The following is a 19,011-nucleotide window of genomic DNA, read 5'->3' as shown; positions in this document are numbered from 1 at the left end:
AAAAATAACAAAAAAAAACTCCCCTGGTTGGGACAGCGCCCCGTGGAGGTTTCTGGAGGTGGAGGCGGTGGGACGGTCCCCTCGCGGCACTGCCCCACCACCCCAGCGCCAGGTGTGGGCGGTGCAGAGAGGCCAGGTGTGGGCCGGGGGCGGGGCTCGGGCCGTGCGGCACACGCCATTGGCTGTGCTTTTGGAGGGGGCAGGACTGTCATGGGCTCACGCCATTGGCCGCGCGCGGAGGTGTGGTGGGGCGCGGCCTTCGGGGGTGGGGCTCGGGCCGGAGGGCGCGCGCGGCGGGGCGGGGCGGGAGCGGTGGGGGCGGGGCGGGGGCGGTGGGGGCGGGGCTCGGACCGAGCGGCGCACGCCATTGGCCGTGCGCAGCGGGTGAGGCCCGCGTGACGGCGGCTGAGCTTGCGCCTGGCGGGGCGGGCGGTGGCGCTCGGAGTCGCCGGGAGCTGCCAGGCTGTCTGCGCCGCCGTTGCGGGGCCATGATCCGGAACGGGCGCGGGGCTGCAAGCAGCGCAGAGCAGCCGGGCCCGGGGGGCAGGCGCGCCGTGAGGGTGTGGTGCGATGGCTGGTGAGCGCGGGGCCGGGGCGGGCCGCGGGGGCGCCAGGGCCGGCTTCCTTCCGGGGCGCCGCGCCAGCCGTTGCCCGGGGACCGGGCCCGCGTTCTGGGTGGCGTCCTCGTCCGGCGTGGGCCGGGGCTGGCAGGCTGCGGGGCTCGCCCGCCGGGAGGGTCGGGCCGCAGAGGCTCCGCGCCCTGCCGTGGGCGCCCCCGTCTACCTCTGGCGGAGGCCCCGCCCGGTCACGCCGACCTCTCCGGTGCAGCCACCGCGCTGAGATCTGGAGCCACGGCCTCCCTGCTTCTCCGTAACCACCAGCAACCAGCTTGCCCGGCTCCGGTCCAGGGGTTCCCCTGGCCTCCGGGCGAGCGTCCCTGTAGGTGGACATCGGGTGTGACCTGCCTGTCCGGGACCCGCAGTGAAGCCCGCGGGCTCCCGGGTCCTCCTCCGCGGGGCTAGAATGCGATCGGTCTTCCCTGGCCAGTCAGACAGAGGGCATTGTTTTAAGAAAAGTTTGGGGTTGTCAACAAGTGAAAGGAAGATGACTGTTAGTGATAATTTGCTACCTCTGACCCTTTCACGTGCCTGCCGGATGGAATCTAGGAAGCAAGCGCCTCTGATTAGCCCTTCCCAGGAGAGCAAGCAGGGCCTTGTCCTCTGTGTCTGAGTCACCTCTGGGAGAAGGAATGTAGCTTTCTGTCAGTGGACTTTGACCTTGCCCTGACCAGGCCCCAACCCCATTCCAGACTGTGCTCCCCTGGCCCAGCCTCTGCCCCCTCCTCCCCTCCAGCCTGTCCAGTGGGTACCTGGGTCCGCCAGACTTTACCCAGCATGTCTGCCGGGCTCCGTGCACTGTGGCAGGGGTGCTGGGAGGAAGCAGTGGTATGCAGTGGAGCAGCTCTGTGCACTGTGTGGGTTGCCAGGGTCACACCTCTCCCTGGAAAGGCAGGGACAGCTTTGTCCACTTGAGGGGATGGGCAGCTGCTGTAAGGAAACGGGGAAGAAGCCAGGGCAGCGAGGCCCAGTTGGTGGCAGGGCTGTGTAGCTTTGGGCTTGAGAATTCACGTGTTAGCAGACCCAGATTTGTGAATGAAAACTCTCGAACCAGGTGGCAAGGCAGTGACTGTTCACCCTTAGCGTTAAGCCTGCTGAGCTTCAGAGGCTGTAAGGAAGGAGGAAACAGGATTTTCAGGGCCAGTGATTCCCAGGGTTTTATTTTGTGGTTGGATTTGTTTTGGGTAAGCCCCAGGGACTGTTCACTTGTCTCGAGATAGTCTAGGATCCAACCCTACCCCAAGAGTTAGCGTTGGCTTATTTTAAAGTGACTGCCCAGGGCAGTTGATATTTGGTGAGGGGATAGGACACGTGGCCCTGCGGCTTTCAGTGGGCTCCAGTCTGTCCTGCACCCACCAGTCCTCTAGACCCAGCCAGGCCTTGACGTCTCTGCCCCCGCCACCCTTTCTAGATCTGGCACAGGGATCCCACTGTCAGGCCCAGGAGCCAATGGGGTGGAGAGCTGAGCACCTACATCCTCCGAATCCCAGTCCCAGGGCTCCCAGCAGCAGCTTCTCAGAGCACTTCCTAAGGAGTCCTCAGAGGAGCAAAGCTCTGCCCCTAAGCCACAGGGCCACCTGGTCCCCACCCTTGGCACAGGGACCACCCACTCTCTCTGTCTCCACAGCTATGACATGGTGCATTACGGCCACTCCAACCAGCTGCGCCAGGCACGGGCCATGGGCGACTACCTCATCGTAGGTGTGCACACTGATGGTACGCACAGATGGCCTCGCCCACCCGCGGCCCCCCAGCCCTCCTGTAGGTTGCGACTGTTGACTGAAAGCCTGCAGGCCTGGGGCCACCTTGCCAGGGCACAGCTGCAGGGGAGGGCACTGTAGGCTCACCCAGCCCAGCCCCAGCTGAGAATGGCCTAATGCCTTTCCCATCTTGCACTTCCTGTCCCAGCTAAAGAGAAGGGGCACCTGCCCCCCACCACTGCCAGTGTGGCTCCCAAGCCTTCAGGGGCTGAGCACCTGCTTGTCAGAAGGAATCTCTGCCTTTGCCTGAGACCCTCGCAGGGAAGAGAGCCACCCAGTTGACCAGCACTAGTGGGCTAAGGGCCAGGGGAGAGAGACAGCCTGCCCCCACCAGCCCTCTTGTGTGGCTACAGCTGGGTGCTGGGAAGGGGCCTCCTACTCCAGGGGCCAGGTGGGCTGGGGTCCCCAGTCTCCCCATTGTCCTTTTCCTAGAGGAGATCGCCAAGCACAAGGGGCCCCCGGTGTTCACTCAGGAGGAGAGATACAAGATGGTGCAGGCCATCAAATGGGTGGACGAGGTGGTGCCAGCGGCTCCCTACGTCACTACGCTAGAGACCCTGGACAAATACAACTGTGACTTCTGTGTTCACGGCAGTGAGTGGCGGGGCTGGGCCTGGGGGCCTGGGGACATCCGGTGGCTCAGGATCAGATCTGCCGGTGGGACATCCGGGAACAGGGGGCCTCCACGCCCTTCGAGGATCTGAGACATCTCCGGGCCCCTACCTAGAAATGGGCACGTGGACACTAGGGCAGGCCAGGGGCTGAGAGGGTCCTGGGCTCTGAAGGTCCTGGTGGCTTTGGGTTAAGGATCCTTGTCCTTGTGTGTCACTGCTTAGATGACATCACCCTGACTGTAGATGGCCGGGACACCTATGAGGAGGTAAAGCAGGCTGGGAGGTACAGGTGAGTCTCCACCGCGGGCCTGGCCATCCAGGGAGCGGGACACGGGGCTCCCTCCTGGCTCGTACTTTGCTATTTACCGAGAGCCCGTGAGGGGAGCGTCCGGGCCCTGGGCCATGTTCCTCACGCCCAGGACTGGGAACTCGAGGGATGGAGGTGCCGTTGTGGGGTAGCCTGGAGGCCCTCGCCATTTGGCGCTGCAGACCCGTGGCCCCAGGGATCCAAAGGCACAGCTTTGTGAGGTGGCAGCTGGTGAGCTCGGGGGATGTGGCTGGCACTGCCGGGGAGCTGGCACTATTTCTGAATTACCAGACGTCAGGGACATGAGACCAGTGGCTCCCGCATGCGATGCTGCAGCTGAGAATTCACTCGGCTGCAGATGCTCAGCGGGCAGGACGTGGGTGTGAGGGAGGCAGGAAGCACAGCCGCTGCCCCAGTGCCTGCCCTCTCCCTGGCATTGCACAACTGGGCCCCGGCGAGGGTCCTTTTCCGTGCTCTTGCCACTCCCTTTAGTCAGTAAGTGTGGAGGCCTTCCCCACGTTCCCAACCCAGGTTTTCTGTTATGGCCTTGTACGGGGAGGGGACCCTCAGTCTTTGGGGCAGCCGTGGGTTCTGCCACAGCAGGGCCGCTAGTGTCCCTAGTGGTGGTAGCAGGAGGCAGAGCCTTGCGAGTGTCCCAGGATGAGACCCCACTCCCACTCTGTCCCCCAGAGAATGCAAGCGCACGCAAGGGGTGTCCACCACAGACCTCGTGGGCCGCATGCTGCTGGTAACCAAAGCCCATCACAGCAGCCAGGTGAGTTGGCGGCGGAATCCCCGGGGCACCTCCCTGCCCCCTCAGGGTCCTCCTGCCCACTGCTCCCCATCCCCAGCCGGTCGTGGGGCAGCCACGCCTGGAGGGCAGGCCCCTCAGCCCTGTTCTGCCCTTCTGTGCAGGAGATGTCTTCTGAGTACCGGGAGTATGCAGACAGTTTTGGCAAGGTGAGTGCGGCCGTGCAGGGGGAGCTGAGCACGCAGCTGCAGGGGGCTCCCCCGGCCACCTGTCCCAGCCATCCCTTGGGGAAAGGCCAGCCCAGAGCCTCACCCTCCTTCCTCCGTCCCTGGCACTGACCAGGCACTGACTGCCAGGCTTGGCCGACTGGTGGATGCTGGGAGGGAGGGCAGGCAGGTGGTGGCACCGGCTGGCCGGTCACGGCAGCCACTGCCTGGAGGAGAAGCAAGAACTTGCCTATGGACAGGTGGCCTCTAACCAAGTGGCCTGGCCCTCTCTCCCTTTGTAGCCCCCTCACCTGATAACCCGCCGGGGACATACTTTCCTCAGAAGGCTGCTCCCAGGTGACCAGACAGTGGTCTCAGGGTGCCGGGTCCCTCCCAAGAGCTGTGTGCACCTGCCGCAGGGCTCCTTGCCTCCTCCTGGTGGTCGCTGGCTGGGCTGAAGTGGTGTCAGCTGCAGTGCCTGCTGTGGTTGTGGGGTGGCGCCACAGTCCCACCTGCCACCTGGCCTGGCAGTGTGTCCCCTGCCCGAGGTGACTGGCTGGAAACGGGATTGCTGGCAGGCGACAGCTGAGGGTTTGGTGACCTGGTGAGGGCAGCACCTGGGAGGTCTCCCCCACCAACCTGCTCCCTCTCTTGGCTTGCAGTGCCCTGGTGGGCGGAACCCCTGGACCGGGGTATCCCAGTTCCTGCAGACATCTCAGAAGATCATCCAGTTTGCTTCTGGGAAGGAGCCCCAGCCAGGGGAGACAGTCATCTACGTGGCTGGTGCCTTCGACCTGTTCCGTATCCTCTGGGCCTCTGCTGCTCCCTACGTGTGCCACATGGGGTGGGACCCGGGGGCCTCACTTGACTCCTTGGGGCCCCAGACTGGGCTGGCTGGTTTGCAGGGAAGCAGCTGTCGGCAGGGAGGATGGCGGGGAGGGCCTTAGGCATGAGCTGTCCGGGAGCTGCTCCCTGTCATCCCCATCCCGACGGCTTCTTAACCTGGGTGCAGACATCGGGCATGTCGACTTCCTGGAGAAGGTGCACAGGCTGGCCGAGAGGCCCTACGTCATTGCGGGCTTACACTTTGACCAGGTCACTGCCCTCTTGCTCCCTGGGCCCCTGGGCAGCTGATGGGCCCTCGAGGGGCCCTAAGGGTTGGTGTTAGGTGCAGGTGGTCTCTGGGAAGAGGCCCCAGGTGGAGTCAGAGGAGACCCGGGGGGTGATCGCAGGCTTGTGGGGTCCAGGGCTGTCCTGTCTGGGGCATCCCCACAAGGGCGGGCAACCTCCCCAACTTCTTCCCATGAGGGACAGCTGGGAGGGGCACACCCTGTCCCTTCAAAGTCTCCGGGCTGAGCTAGCCTCACTCTGGTCGCAGGAGGTCAATCACTACAAGGGGAAGAACTACCCCATCATGAATCTGCATGAGCGGACCCTGAGCGTGCTGGCCTGCCGGGTGAGTGGGGGCCAGGAGCCAGCCCAAGGATGGGGGACATTCCCACATCCCCCCACCAAGGGCTTCCCTGAGCCAGGGCAGGGGGGCTTGGGTCACTGGCAGAGCCGCACCCAGCACCCCGAGTTCTGTGGCACCCGCCCACACCTGTTGGTTGAGGCAGGAGGAGGGATGGTCGGATCTCCAGATGCTGTTCCTTCTTGCCTCATGGAGGAGCCCCAGGGGTCTCCAGCCTGCCCAGCCCGTCCCTGCTACTCACTGGCAGCCCCGCCCCATGTCTGGGCCATCTCTCACTACCCTGTGGCCCTGGCTTACCAGTAGCAGGGACCGAGCAAGTCTTTCTGTCCCCACTGTCCCCACAGTACGTGTCAGAAGTGGTGATTGGGGCCCCGTACACGGTCACAGCAGAGCTCCTGAGTCACTTCAAGGTGAGGCTCCGCATGGGCTCACCTTGTTCGCTCTGTTCACCTCTGTTCCTGCATGGGCTGGGAACACAGGCTGGCTATGGGCTCCTAGGCGGGGCCTAGGAAGTATCTGGGCTGAGGAAAGGGCAGGGCCAGCTCTCCCAACCCCTGGGGCCTGTGCTGGGCTATGGGTGGCGACGGCGGCTGCCTCCCCGAGGAGGGCTCCTGACCCCCATTTCTTTTCCAGGTGGACCTGGTGTGTCACGGCAAGACAGAAATTATCCCTGACAGGGATGGCTCCGACCCATACCAGGTGGGTCATGCTGGCCCTTGCTGGGCACAGGGGTTGCCACTGGCACCTCCCAGCCATTTAATGTCTCACTCTGCCTGCCTGGGAAACGGGCATGGTGGCCACAGCTGCTCTGACGGCACCACTCCCTCGGGACCCTTGGCGCTGGTCTCCCTCTGGGGCAGGGCATCAGATGGATCTTGGGGAGGTCAGCAGGGACCTTCATCCCGCTCCTCCTCTCCGGACCCCCAGGAGCCCAAGAGAAGGGGCATCTTCCGTCAGATTGACAGTGGCAGCAACCTTACCACAGACCTCATCGTCCAGCGAATCATCACCAACAGGTGCAGCTGGGCGGGGGCACCTCGGAGCCGCCTCATGGGCACTCTCTGCTAGACTTACCCTTCCCCTCTTGGAGCCGCCTCATGGGCGCTCTCTGCTAGACTTACCCTTCCCCTCCCAGGTTGGAGTATGAGGCGAGAAACCAGAAGAAGGAAGCCAAGGAGCTGGCCTTCCTGGAGGCCGCCAGGCGGCAGGCGGCACAGCCCCTGGGGGAGCGCGATGGCGACTTCTGACCTGGCGGAGGCCCTGGCCGGCCCTCCCCCTGCTCTGCTTCTGCACCTTCTGCGTTTGGACATAGGACTCTGCAGGGCCGCCCTCTCTAACTGGCCTGGCTCTGGAAGGGCTGGTGAGGACTCTGCCTCTTGCCTGCCTTCAAGGTGCCTGGTTTACAGCAGGCTCTCCGCCCTTTCCAGCAAAGCTGCTCAGAGAGGGTGTCCAGCACAGTGGAGAGGCCAGCAGTGAGATGGGCAGACGGCACCTGCAGCCTGAAACGCACCGCTCCTGCGTGCACCCCCACCTAGTCCCCAGATGCCCCCACCACCTGGACAGAGGCCACACTGACTGCCCACCCAGCTGTGGCGGAAGGTGCAGAGCAGAGGGCTTTAGGGAGCAGTGACTGCGGTCACCCCTTTAGTTCTCTGGGTGTAGACCACACCACCTCCCACTTGGCACCCCCCAACACGGTGTCCTGTCACCCGGCGCCTGGCTCCAGGAAAACACGCTTGCCTTCCTTCCCGGCAGCTTCGCTGCTCTCCTTATGGACTCTGTTCTGTTTGTACATGGCTGATGTAAATCTCTTTGGTACAACCGAATAAAGCCTGGTGGCAGTGCTGTGCGGGGCTCCCAGCCCTGCTGGGAAGGACCAGGGAACCACCCAGCAAGGAGAGCCTCTTGGCCCTGCCCCCACCATGCACCCAGCAGCCGGGAGTGCAGCACGCAGCCTGTCAGTGAGTGAAACCCGGGCCTCCAGTCCTCCAAAGCCTGGGGCCACCCCCTATAGCAGGCGATGCTAGAATAGGGAGGAGAGCCAGAGCTGAGGCTCCTTGCCCGTTGGCCCCTCCAGGTGCCATGGGATTTCTGTCTCCCATACCCCTGTCGGGGCCCACCTGGAGCAGCCCAGAGGCCAAAGAGGCTCTTACTGCAGCCTCTGGGAGGTGTCTAGGGAGGCCATAGATTGCCTGGTCTCACTGCACTCAAAATGAGGCTTATGATCAGTACTTTTTTCAGCCCCACACTCCTCTCCAGAATGGCCTCTGCCCTACAGCGCCTGGCTCACGTGGGGCCCCATGGGCCTGTCCTCTGCTGTTGTGAGGTCGACCTCAGGACCCAGCACAGGAGCTGGAGGCGAGGTGCACGTGAGGCTCTCCACAGCCCAGGAAGGCAGCCTCTCACCCTGCTCTCCGAGCCAGGGGCCAAGGTGTAGGGGCACAGGCCATCCTCGTCCTGCCAGGCCCCCGCTTTCAGGAGTGGGGTGGTGCCAATGCTCCCACTCAGAACCCTGGACTGCGGGGTTCCCTGAGCAGAGGGACCAGCCAGTTCCCCATAGACAGATTGATGCCGGACAGGGGCTGCCTGGGCCCCAGGCTTGGGGAGGGTGGAAAGGCCCTGTGTGCTGCTGCCTGGGCCCAGAGGTGGGCCTGGCCCCTTAGCAGCATTGGAGGCCAGAGCCCAAGCCAGTTCCGGAGTCACACCCAACAGCCGAGGGAGAACCTATCCGTCTCCCACCCTCAGCTCTGGGGATGCATGCTCTGGGCCTCTAGAGCCAGGGTGCAGGCCCCCAACTATCCTCCATTCCCCTGCACCCTCGGACTTGGCCTGGCCAGAAGGGATGGGGGCAAGGGGAAGGCAGCCAGGGGCTCCAGCCCATGCCCTCACAGATTTGGCTCTCGAGTCGGGGAGCGAAGGGCTGGGGAAGACACTGGGAACCGGGCCGGCGGTGGCCCTGCACTTTCCCCCAGGGAGCACCAAGGCTAGGCGCGGCCTCACCGCAGGGCTGGGTCGTGGCCAGCTTCGCCCCAGGTCTGAAGACCTCTGGGCGGCCCAGGCCAACCTTGCCCTGCTGCCGCACACCTGACTGCCCTCTCATAGCCAGGCTTGGGGATTTCCAGGTCCTGTTCCCCTCGTGGCCTGGCTGCCACCTCTGGCACCCCTCACTCCGAGGCCGCCTCATTTATTTATTCGTTTGCCATTAACTGCGGGGTGAGCGGAGTAGGGGAGAGCTGGGGCGCCATCCCGCGCCGGCGGGGCCTGGGGTCCCCGAGTGGGACGGTGGGGGCGGGGGGGCCCCATTGGTGCCAGGAGAGGTCCGGGCTCAGGCGGCGAGGCAGTCGGCTGCGCGCAGGGACAGGAAGACGTCTGCCTTGCACTGGTAGGTCCTGCGGCCGTCGGGGAGTTGCTCGCACCTCTGCAGGTTCGGGGTGACGTCCTGGACGCACACAGCCTGGGGCAGGCAAGCAAAGGCTGAGGGGCCGCCGCACCCCCACCCGCGTCCTGCCGCCGCCCCCCTCAGCCCCCGGCCCGCCGGACTCACGAGGCTCCGCAGCCTGGGGTGCAGTTGCAGCTCCAGGGAGGCTCCGGCCCGGCCCAGGGGTTCCGCCCCTCCGTGGGGCTGAGAGCGCCGCCCGTACGGGGACCTGCGGAAGCCGGACAGTAGCCCCGCGGCGCGGCCCACGGAGTAGGAGCTGCGCCCGGCCGCCGGCTTGTACCACGCGAGGCCGGGCGGCGCCAGCAGCAGGCACAGCGCCAGGGCGGCGGCCGCCAGGGTCGCGGACCGGGCCATGGGGACGCGGGATGGCTGGCGGGCGGCGGCGTCGGGGCTCGGAGCAGCCACCGCCTGGGCCGCCTTATATCTGCGGCGGGGGCGGGCCGAGGCTGCGGAGGGCCGGGAGGGGCGGCGGGCGGGCGCGGAGGATCCGTCGCACCTCCGCATCCCAAATGAACCAGCCGCGCGGGCGAGCGCCGGAGGCGCGAGGGGATCTGGCGCTTGGTGGGGGCCCAACGCCCCCTCAAGCTCCCCAGCCACGCCGCTCGCGCCCTTCAGGCCCGGCTTGCGTGGGCCTCAGTGGGAACAGGGGAGGGCCCATGGGCGCCCAGCCCTAGGAGTCGTCCCCCAGGCAGTCCCCAGTACTCCTGAGGCTGGAGAGCCAGCCACACTGCGCAGTGCCCCGGGGTCGCTTTCTCCCACCCTAAGGGGTATTCTTGGCTCCAGGCATCAGAGTCCATGTGGCTTTTGGGGCCCTCATTTCCTTCATGCCCCTTGGGGAAGGGCCCACCAGCAGGGCTGCTACTGGCGGGGTCCTCTGGGAGGGGGGCAAGAAGGCCAGCCACACCAAGGCACTGGAGCTCCATGATTCCTGGCCTTCGATTGATTGGAGGCCCCTCTCTGCCAGCTCTGCCCCTGGGGGGGGCACCAGGCAGGACTGCCAGCCGCTCTCCTGGCAGGTGACATCAGCCCTCAAGCTCACTGTGCCCTTACCAGTTCATGCTCCCCAAGGTCCTGGTCATGCCTTCTTTTGGGTATCCCCCCAGGACAGGCACTGGCACTGGAGCCCTGGCACTTGTTTCTGGGTTCCATGCTTCCCAGGTGTGATGGTGAATGCTGAGTGTCAGCTTGATTGGATTGAAGGATGCAAAGTATAGTCCCTGGGTGTGTCCGTGAGGGTGTTGCCAGAGGAGATTCCCATTTGAGTCCGTGGGCTGGGAGAGGCAGACCCACCCTCAATTCAGGTGGGCACCACCTAATAATTGGCTGCCAGCACAGCCAGGATACAAGCAGGCAGAGGAACGTGGGAAGACTAGACTGGCTGAGTCTGGCCTCCATCTTTCTCCTGTGCTGGATGCTTCCTGCCCTCACACGTCGGCCTCCAGGTTCTTCAGCTTTTGGACTCTTGGACCTACACCAGTGGCTTGCCAGGGGCTCTCCAGCCTTTGGCCACAGGCTGAAGGCTGCACTGTCGGCTTCTCTACTTTTGTTTTGGGACTCAGACTGGCTTCCTTGCTCCTCACCTTGCAGATAGCTTATGGGACTTCACCTTGTGATCATGTGTCAATACTCCCAGTAAACTCTTCATATATACTCAAGAGAGTCCTGTCTCTCTAGAGAACCCTGACACAGATTTCAGGTGAGGCCTGGTTTACTCTTCAGGGTGCTGTGAGGAAGGAAGTGTCAAGAGACACACTGGGCACGGGTCACTGGCCCCATGAATGCCAAGGGCTCCCTAGGTTACTGGAAACACAGCCTGTGCTCTGTCCAGAAGCAGCCTGAGACACCGAGGCTGCCACTCCCCCAGCGGCCCCTTCCCACCACAATTGTGGGGAGCAGAGGCACACAAAGGAGCCTCCCAGGGCCACCCTTCCCTTGGAAGGGAAGCCTCAGACATGTGTGGACACACTTCCCAGTGTCAGGACACTGATCCCTACACTGTGGGAGGCCCAGCCCCGCTGCAGACAGTCCCAGTGAGAACAATGGACGCCCGCTCAGAGATGGTGGCCTTCAGTCTGGAGGCACCACGAGCAGTGGCTGCCAGCTGTGCACAGCCAGGGTCCCTCAGAACCAGCCTGAGGGAGGGTCCCAGGGCTGCCGCTGGCAATCCAGCAGGCCAAGAGCATGTCCTAGGCTCTACCGTCTGATCCTGCTCCTTCTCTTCCCAGTCGTGACTCAGGGTTTGACGAGGGCCTTGGCGTTTCACGGAGATGTTTATTCATGAGAGTTTTCATATCAAAACACACCGAGACCGCATCAATATGCCGAGAACACAGGCACCCAGAGGCCTCCAGCAAGATTTGAGTAGTTTAATGAGTTTTTACTTATTGGATAAAAGTGTCAACATAGTGATGGGAAAACAAACGCAGCTCCAGCCCTTGTTTCCACCTTGTTGCAGCCCAGGGGCACTGTCCCCAGCAGCCATCGGCGCCAGCATGAGGAAGGGGTCTCAGGACGCCCCTCCAGCGAGGGCCAGGTCGGGCCTCACTCCTTGAACTTCCATTCCTGGCGGCACATGGGGCAGTGCTGCTGCACCTGCTGCGCGTGCAGCCACTTGAGGATGCAGTGCATGTGGAAGCAGTGGGAGCACTGGCCCCACACCAGCGGGCAGTCGTCGCCGGGCACCTTGCCTACGGAGGGGAGGTGGGGAAAAGGACAGGCGTGACCAGGCTGGACACAGAGCATGTGACAAGCCAGGCAGGGGTGCAGGTAGGGACCCTGGGCAGTGGCTCCAGCATTGCAGTCTCTCATGTTTTAGAGAAGCCGAAATTAGGAGTGTTACCCAATCAGTCTCCTGACCAGCCCGCCCCCAGGCGAAGACCAGCAATGACCAACAGACACCAGACATGCAGCCTCCACCCAGGGCAACCGCAGCAGGCGCCTCCCCTCACCCAGGCTCATCATGCTCAGTGGGGAGCCCAGGGGCCTGAGGAGGTGGCGCTCTGGCCTAGCCCACCATGTGTCCCCCTGTGCTTGAGGCTGGGGAAAAAGGGCAATGTCTGACCTACAGGCCCTGGGCTCATCCGCAGACACTTGATCTGTGATGCCAAAAAGGTCACATGAATGGTCAAGGCACCAAGGAGACGTGCATCTGAGTAGTGAACTGGTCTCTTGATCAAGGGCAGGAGGGGTGGGGCCTGGGGACCTAGAAGACTCTTCCCTAGACATCAGGGATCCGGTGTGCTGCCCAGGCGTTGGGGACGCCGTATTGATGGGCACCTGTGGATGGGCCCTGCCTCCCAGGACAGGCACAGGCTGCGGGCACCAGCCCAAACACCTAGAAATGCTTTCTCCATGGAGAGTGCCTGACACAGAGAGGTATACTTGTATCAGCCATGATCAAGAGAAATGAGTGTCCCTGATCCCCAAGAGCCTGGAAACCCCCATGGAACAGCTGCTGCCAGCAGAGCACAGCAAGTCCCAGCCCCAGCCCCATGGCAGGGTCGGCCCAGCATTGTGGAGCTGGAGCTCGTGGCCACCCTCCTGTCCTGGTGGCACCGGCCCCAAAGCATGCCCACTCCCAGCCCTGGGAGGACCTGCCCATGGGGGCTTTCTAGCCTCAGCACAACTCTGCTTGGTTTCAGCCCTTTCAAATGAGAACTGAAGCCTGCTAGCCCCCTGAGGAGAGGGGTCTGGGCCACTCTTGAGTACTTGGGGGAGGCCTCGTTTAGTCAAAGGTGCCGCTTCATTCTAGTGCGTTCCCCACCCGAAGCCGGCCTGGGGTGTCTGATAAGTCCGCAGATGCACTGAGGGTGACTCATTCGAGGACCTGATGCTCTCCTGATTGCATTTTTTTAAATTAAAACTCCTCTCGGCAAAACTGCACTGCCACGAGTCCTCTGGGATGCGGGATGGACTCATTGTTTACCAGCCTCGGGCTCCCACGGTCTTTGTTGAACTTAGTCACTCTGAATTTTTCACAGGAGTTCAATTTTAGCAAAAGAAACCTGGTGCTGCTTAGCATGGAAGCACACTGGACTCGTCAAACGCTTAGTGCATTAACTGCTTAGCATGGAAGCACATTAGACTCGCCAAACGCTTTGCGCATTAACACTGACTCACTATAACTTAACCACCAGCAGGTCCATAAATTAGACTCAACTCCTGAGTCTCTACAGCCAACGGGCCCCATGTTAAACAAAGCCTGAGCACACTGTGCCAGCCGAGAGATGCTGAGTGTTCAGGGCAACACCCTCTGGATGCCCCATCACAGGCCCAGCTAGTATGGTGCAGGCCAGGTTCTGCAGGCTGCCTGTGGACCCACCACTGCAGTCGCTTGGGGGCTACCTAGTGCCACCTCTAATCCACAGGATTCGCCACCCACATCTGGCCCACGGATGCAGCCAGACTAGGTGGGGACACATGGTTTGGAGGAATTTCAGAAGTTAACCTGCTGCTGCAGAAGTCGAGTGCCTGCCCTCAGGGCATCCCGTGCGGTCTTGTTACATCCATAAGAGCAATTTAAAAGCGATCAAATAAAACTGTGCCTTGTGAATTTAGTTATTAACCTAATTAGCTATTAACCACAAATCCAATCAGGTAGAGTCAATCAATAATTTCCTAAGACTACGCCCTACCCATTTGATTAAATGAGGATTAATTCCTGAGTGATGAGATTTCTGTTTAGCTAGGGCCAAGGTAAAAGTTAAGCCTAGAATAAAAAGTATTTGTACTGGCCAGGTGCCACACCTATAATCCCAGCACTTTGGGAGGCTGTGGCACGACACAGTCAAGAGTTTGAGACCAGCCTGGGAAACATAGTGAGACTCCATTTCCACAAAAAAAATTAAAAATTTATGTAGTTTTGTTCAGGCATGGTGGCTCACGTCTGTAATCCCCGCACTTTGGTAGGCCAAGGCAGGCAGATCCCTTGAGCCCAGGAGTTCAAGACTAGCCTTGGCAACATAGCAAAACCCTGTCTCTACAAAAAATAAAAAAAAAATTAGCCAGGCATCGTGGAGAATGCCTGCGGTACCAGCTACTTGAGAGTTTGAGGTGGGAGGATCACTTGAGCCCAGGAATTGAAGGCTACAGTGAGCTATGATTTTGCCACTGCACTGCCGCCTGGGTGACAGCAAGACCCTGTCTTAAAAAAAAAAAAAAATTGTACTAAGATTCAGTCATCTCAATTTCACCTTAAGAAGCAAAGACAGGGGCAGGTGCAGTGGCTCACACCTGTAATCCCAGTACTTTGGGAGGCCGAGGTGGACGGATCACCTGAGGTCAGGAGTTTTAAGACTAGCCTGGCCAACATGGTGAAACCCTGTCTCTGCTAAAAATACAACAAATTAGCTGGCTGTGGTGGTGCACGCCTGTAATCCCAGCTACTCGGGAGCCTAGGCCAGAGAATCATTTGAACTCAGAAGGGCGGGGGTTACAGTGAGCTAAGATGGTGCCACTGCACTCCAGCCCGAGCAGCAAGGAAAGACTCTATCTCAAAAAAAAAAACCAAAAAAACAAAAAAAAAACACACAAAAAAGCAAAGCCAGATGAGTGTGGTGGTATTACAGTAGGATGGCTGGAGCCCAGGAGTTCACGTCCAGCTTGGGCAACATAGTGAGACCCTGTCAATCAATATGGGCATGCACCTGGCCCTACAAAAATACGCCTGGTTACTTGGGGTAGTGAGGAGCTTCTCAGTTCTCTCCATTCCCCACTGTCCTCCCCATTCCCCACTGTCCTCTGGGGAGTTCTTCTTGTCCTCCCTGGGCAAAACCTTGACCCTTGCTTCTGCTTTACGCTCATTTTGGTCTCATGAAAAATCATTTCGCTGATGCAAAACTCTGCTTTCAACCTAAACATAATCAAACATTTCCATTTTTTTTTTTTTTTTTTTTGAGACGGAGTTTCACTCTTGTTGCCCAGGCTGGAGTGCAATGGTGCGATCTTGGCTCACCACAACCTCTGCCTCCCAAGTTCAAGCGATTTTTTTGCCTCAGCCTCCTGAGTAGCTGGGATTACAGGAACGTGCCACCATGCCCGGCTACTTTTCTGTATTTTTAGTAGAGACGGGATTTTACCATGTTGGCCAAGCTGGTCTCAAACTCCTGACCTCAGGTGATCCGTCTGCCTCGGCCTCCCAAAGTGCTGGGATTACAGGCATCTGCCACCATGCCCGGCTAATTTTTTTGGATTTTTAGTAGAGTTGGGGTTTTGCCATGTTGGCCAGGCTGGTCTCAAACTCCTGGCCTGAAGCAATCTGCCTGCCTTGGCCTCCCAAAGTGCTGGGATTACAGGCGTGAGCCACTGCTCCTGGCCTATGCCATTCAATTTTGAGAATTTTCAAATAAAGAGTTTAAACTAATCTTTTTTTTTTGTTTTTTGAGATGGAGTCTTGCTCTTGGCTCACTGCAACTCCTGTCTCCCAGGCTCAAGAGATTCTCTTGCCTCAGCCTCCCCAGTAGCTGGGATTACAGACACACGTCACACGCCCAGCTAATTTTTGTATTTTTAGTAGAGATGGCATTTCACTATGTTGGCCAGGATGGTCTCAATCTCCCGACCTTGAGATCCATCCGCCTCAGCCTCCCACAGTGCTGGGATGACAAGTGTGGGCCACCACACACCCTGCCTCCATCTCTTGACCCTGTGATCTGCCTGCCTTGGCCTCCCACAGTGCTAGGATGACAGGCGTGAGCCACCATGCCGGCCTCGATCTCTTGACCTTGTGATCCGCCCGCCTTGGCCTCCCACAGTGCTGGAATGACAGGCATGGGCCGCCCGCCCAGACTCTAATCTCTTTTTAATCCCACGTATTTCACAGCTGAGTTTCATCCTATGGAGTCTGTGGCAGGATCTTTATATAAACACGGGTCCCAACCACCTGGCTTTTTTTCTATCAACTTTTCTTCACGAGATGAAAATGAAAATGTTGGGGGAGCACGGTGGCTCATGGCTGTAATCCCAATACTTTGGGAGGCTGAGGCAGGTGGATCACCTGAGGTTGACAGTTCGAGACCAGCCTAACATGGAGAAAGCCTGTCTCTACTAAAAAATACAAAATTAGCTGGGTGTAGTGGCACGTGCCTGTGATCCCAGGTACTTGGGAGGCTGAGGCAGAAGAATGGCTTGAGCCCAGGAGGCGGGGGTTGCAGTGAGCCGAGATCGTGCCATTGCACTCCAGCCTGGGCAACAAGAGAGAAACTCCATCTCAAAAAAAAAAAAAAAAGAACAGAAAAAGAAAATGAAAATGTGGGCCAGGCAAAGTGACTCACACCTGGTATCCCAGCACTTCAGAAGGCTGAAGCGGGCAGGTCACCTGAGGTCAGGAGTTCAAGGCCAGCCTAGCCAACAAGGCAAAACCCTGTCTCTACTAAAAATAAAAAAATTAGCCCAGCATGGTGGCGCATGCCTACAATCCCAGCTACTTGGAAGGCTGAGGCAGGAGAACCATTTGAACCCGGGAGGCAGAGGTTGCAGCAAGCTGAGATCGTGCCATTGTACTCCAGCCTGGGAAACAAGATCGAAACTCGGTCTCAAAAAAAAAAAAAAAAAAAAGAAAATGAAACTGGGGATTTCGTGCAGGTATTTAACAGGAGCTACGAGGCTAGTCCAGCAGGGAGCAGACAGCACAGAGGGGACACTCACAGTCAGGGCAGCAGCCGTTAAATGCCATCCTGCAGATGCCACAGTTCTCATCATTGGCCACCCAGAGCCAAGTGGCCACACCGTTCCAGCACTTAATCTTCACCTTCATGGCAGCAGAGCCTGCAGCGGAGGGGAACAGGACGACTGGCTAAATTGAGTCTTCAGAGCTAGAACATTTAGGCACCAAAATAGGTATAAGCCTGCCACAGTGTAGTCCCAGCTACTCAGGGGGCCAAGGCAGGAAGATCATACCAGCCCAGGAGTCCGAACCCAGCCTGGGAAACATCGTGAGCCCTGCTTCTATTTTATTTTTATTAATTTTTTTTTTTGAGATGGAGTCTCACTCTGTCACCCAGGCTGGAGTGCAGTGGCATGATCTCAGCTTATTTCTTGTGCCTCAGCCTCCTGAGTAGCTGAGACTATAGGCACGCCACTCCACGCCCGACTAATTTTTGTATTTTTAGTAGTCGAGGTTTCACCACGTAGGCCAGGCTGGTCTTGAACTCCTGGCCTCAAGCGATCTGCCGCCTCGGCCTCCCAAAGTGCTGGGATTACAAGCATGAACCACTGTGCCCTGCTGTGAGCCCCGTCTCTATTAAAACACATAACAAGTAAAGGGCTCTGGGCCCAGAGGGTCAGGGCTACAGGGGAGCTACTGGAGAAGAGCAAGCCCCAGCAGCAATCCGCTTTGTGGCTACACCTATAATCCTAGCACTCTGGGAGTCCAACTCGGGAGGATGCCTGAGCGCAGGAGTTTGAGACCAGCCTGTGTAACACAGTGAGACTGAGTCTCTACCAAAAAAAAAAAAAAAGAAAAAAAAAAAACTATCTGTGAGGTTTCTTTAGCCATCTAGAGAAAGGGCACACTCGTCTCTCCAAGGGAAGGGACTCAGCTCCTTACAGACAAGGAGATCACATTTGGAAGCACAGGACAGTCAGGAGTTTGGTTTTACCTCACGTTGAGGGTATCTTCAAAGATCTCAAATGGGCCTGGCCAACATGACGAAACTCCGTCTCTACAAAAAATACAAAAAAATTAGCCGTGGGTGGTGGCTCATGCCTGTAATCCCAGCACTTTGGGAGGCCGAGGAGGGTGGATCACTTGAGGTCAGGAGTTTGAGACCAGCCTGGCCAACATGGTGAAACCCCATCTCTACTGAAAAAATGAAAATTAGAGGCCGGGCATAGTGGCTCACGCCTGTAATCTCAGCACTTTGAGAGGCCGAGGCGGGCAGATCACAAGGTCAGGAATTCGAGACCAGCCTGGCCAACATACTGAAACCCTGTCTCTACTAAAAATACAAAAAATTATCCGGGTGTGGTGGTGGGCACCTGTAATCCCAGCTACTCGGGAGGGTGAGGCAGGAGAATCACTTGAACCTGGGAGGCGGAGGTTGCAGCGAGCCGAGATCACGCCATTGCATTCCAGCCTGGGCAACACACACACCCACAAATTAGCCAGGTGTGGTGGCGCACACCTCTAATCCCAGCTCCCAGCTATTCAGGAGGCTGAGCCACAGGAATCGCTTGGACCTGGGAGGCAGAGATTGCAGTGAGCCGAGATCACACCACTGCACTCCAGCCTGGGCAACACAGTGGGACTGTCTCAAAAAAAAAGCCAGCTGTGGTGGCGTGCACCAGCTGCCTGAGAGGCTGACGCTGAAGGATAGCTCCAGCCCAGGAGTTCAAGGCTGCAGTGAGCCAAGATCACACCACTGCACTCCAGTCTGGGTGACAGAGGGAGACCCTGACTCAAAAAAACAAAAACAAAAGCAAATATCTCAAAACAACTTAAAAATCCATGAAACGGGCTGGGTGTGGTGGTTCACGCCTGTAATCCCAGCATTTTGGAAGGCCAAGGCGGGCGGATCATCTGAGGTCAGGAGTTCAAGACCACCCTGGCCAACATGGCGAAACCCTGTCTCTACTAAAAATACAAACATTAGGCCGGGCGCGGTGGCTCACGCTTGTAATCCCAGCACTTTGGGAGGCCGAGGCGGGCGGATCACGAGGTCAGGAGATCGAGACCACAGTGAAACCCCGTCTCTACTAAAAAATACAAAAAATTAGCCGGGCGTGGTGGCGGGCGCCTGTAGTCCCAGCTACTCGGAGAGGCTGAGGCAGGAGAATGGCGTGAACCCGGGAGGCGGAGCTTGCAGTGAGCCGAGATTGCGCCACTGCACTCCAGCCTGGGCGACAGAG

General features: G+C 59.4%; 3 protein-coding genes across 4 annotated transcripts; 1 reads left to right on the top strand and 2 right to left on the bottom strand.

The window, feature by feature from the left end:
- Window positions 1–414: 414 nt before the first annotated feature.
- Window positions 415–7,660, top strand: PCYT2 (phosphate cytidylyltransferase 2, ethanolamine). Of its 2 annotated transcripts, none has more exons than XM_032178000.2 (13): window positions 415–577; window positions 2,245–2,333; window positions 2,810–2,971; window positions 3,214–3,280; window positions 3,989–4,073; window positions 4,214–4,258; window positions 4,918–5,056; window positions 5,268–5,350; window positions 5,634–5,711; window positions 6,071–6,136; window positions 6,360–6,425; window positions 6,654–6,742; window positions 6,862–7,660. In XM_032178000.2, exons 1-13 carry the CDS (start codon window positions 489–491, stop codon window positions 6,971–6,973), a joined length of 1,170 nt encoding a protein of 389 aa, XP_032033891.1. In that variant the 5' UTR covers window positions 415–488; the 3' UTR covers window positions 6,974–7,660. The 2 variants fall into 2 exon arrangements, with proteins under 2 accessions (XP_032033891.1, XP_058284775.1); XM_058428792.1 differs by lacking the exon at window positions 415–577 and adding an exon at window positions 655–939.
- Window positions 7,661–8,591: 931 nt separating this feature from the next.
- On the bottom strand, window positions 8,592–9,703 carry NPB (neuropeptide B). Its single transcript, XM_032178001.2, has 2 exons — window positions 9,271–9,703; window positions 8,592–9,180 (listed from the first exon to the last, which is right to left on the bottom strand). The coding sequence occupies exons 1-2, from the start codon at window positions 9,667–9,669 to the stop codon at window positions 9,052–9,054; spliced, it is 528 nt and encodes a 175-aa protein (XP_032033892.1). The 5' UTR covers window positions 9,670–9,703; the 3' UTR covers window positions 8,592–9,051.
- Window positions 9,704–11,516: 1,813 nt separating this feature from the next.
- Window positions 11,517–18,163, bottom strand: ANAPC11 (anaphase promoting complex subunit 11). The gene is made up of 4 exons (XM_032177999.2): window positions 18,142–18,163; window positions 17,763–17,825; window positions 16,810–16,929; window positions 11,517–11,852 (listed from the first exon to the last, which is right to left on the bottom strand). Exons 3-4 carry the CDS (start codon window positions 16,916–16,918, stop codon window positions 11,707–11,709), a joined length of 255 nt encoding a protein of 84 aa, XP_032033890.1. The 5' UTR covers window positions 16,919–16,929; window positions 17,763–17,825; window positions 18,142–18,163; the 3' UTR covers window positions 11,517–11,706.
- Window positions 18,164–19,011: the final 848 nt, after the last annotated feature.

This window comes from Hylobates moloch, unplaced genomic scaffold, assembly GCF_009828535.3.
Source record: "Hylobates moloch isolate HMO894 unplaced genomic scaffold, HMol_V3 SCAFFOLD_15, whole genome shotgun sequence".
NCBI lineage: Eukaryota > Metazoa > Chordata > Mammalia > Primates > Hylobatidae > Hylobates > Hylobates moloch.
The sequence above is the reverse complement of the archived record's forward strand: the minus strand, read 5'-3'. Positions and strand labels throughout refer to the sequence as shown.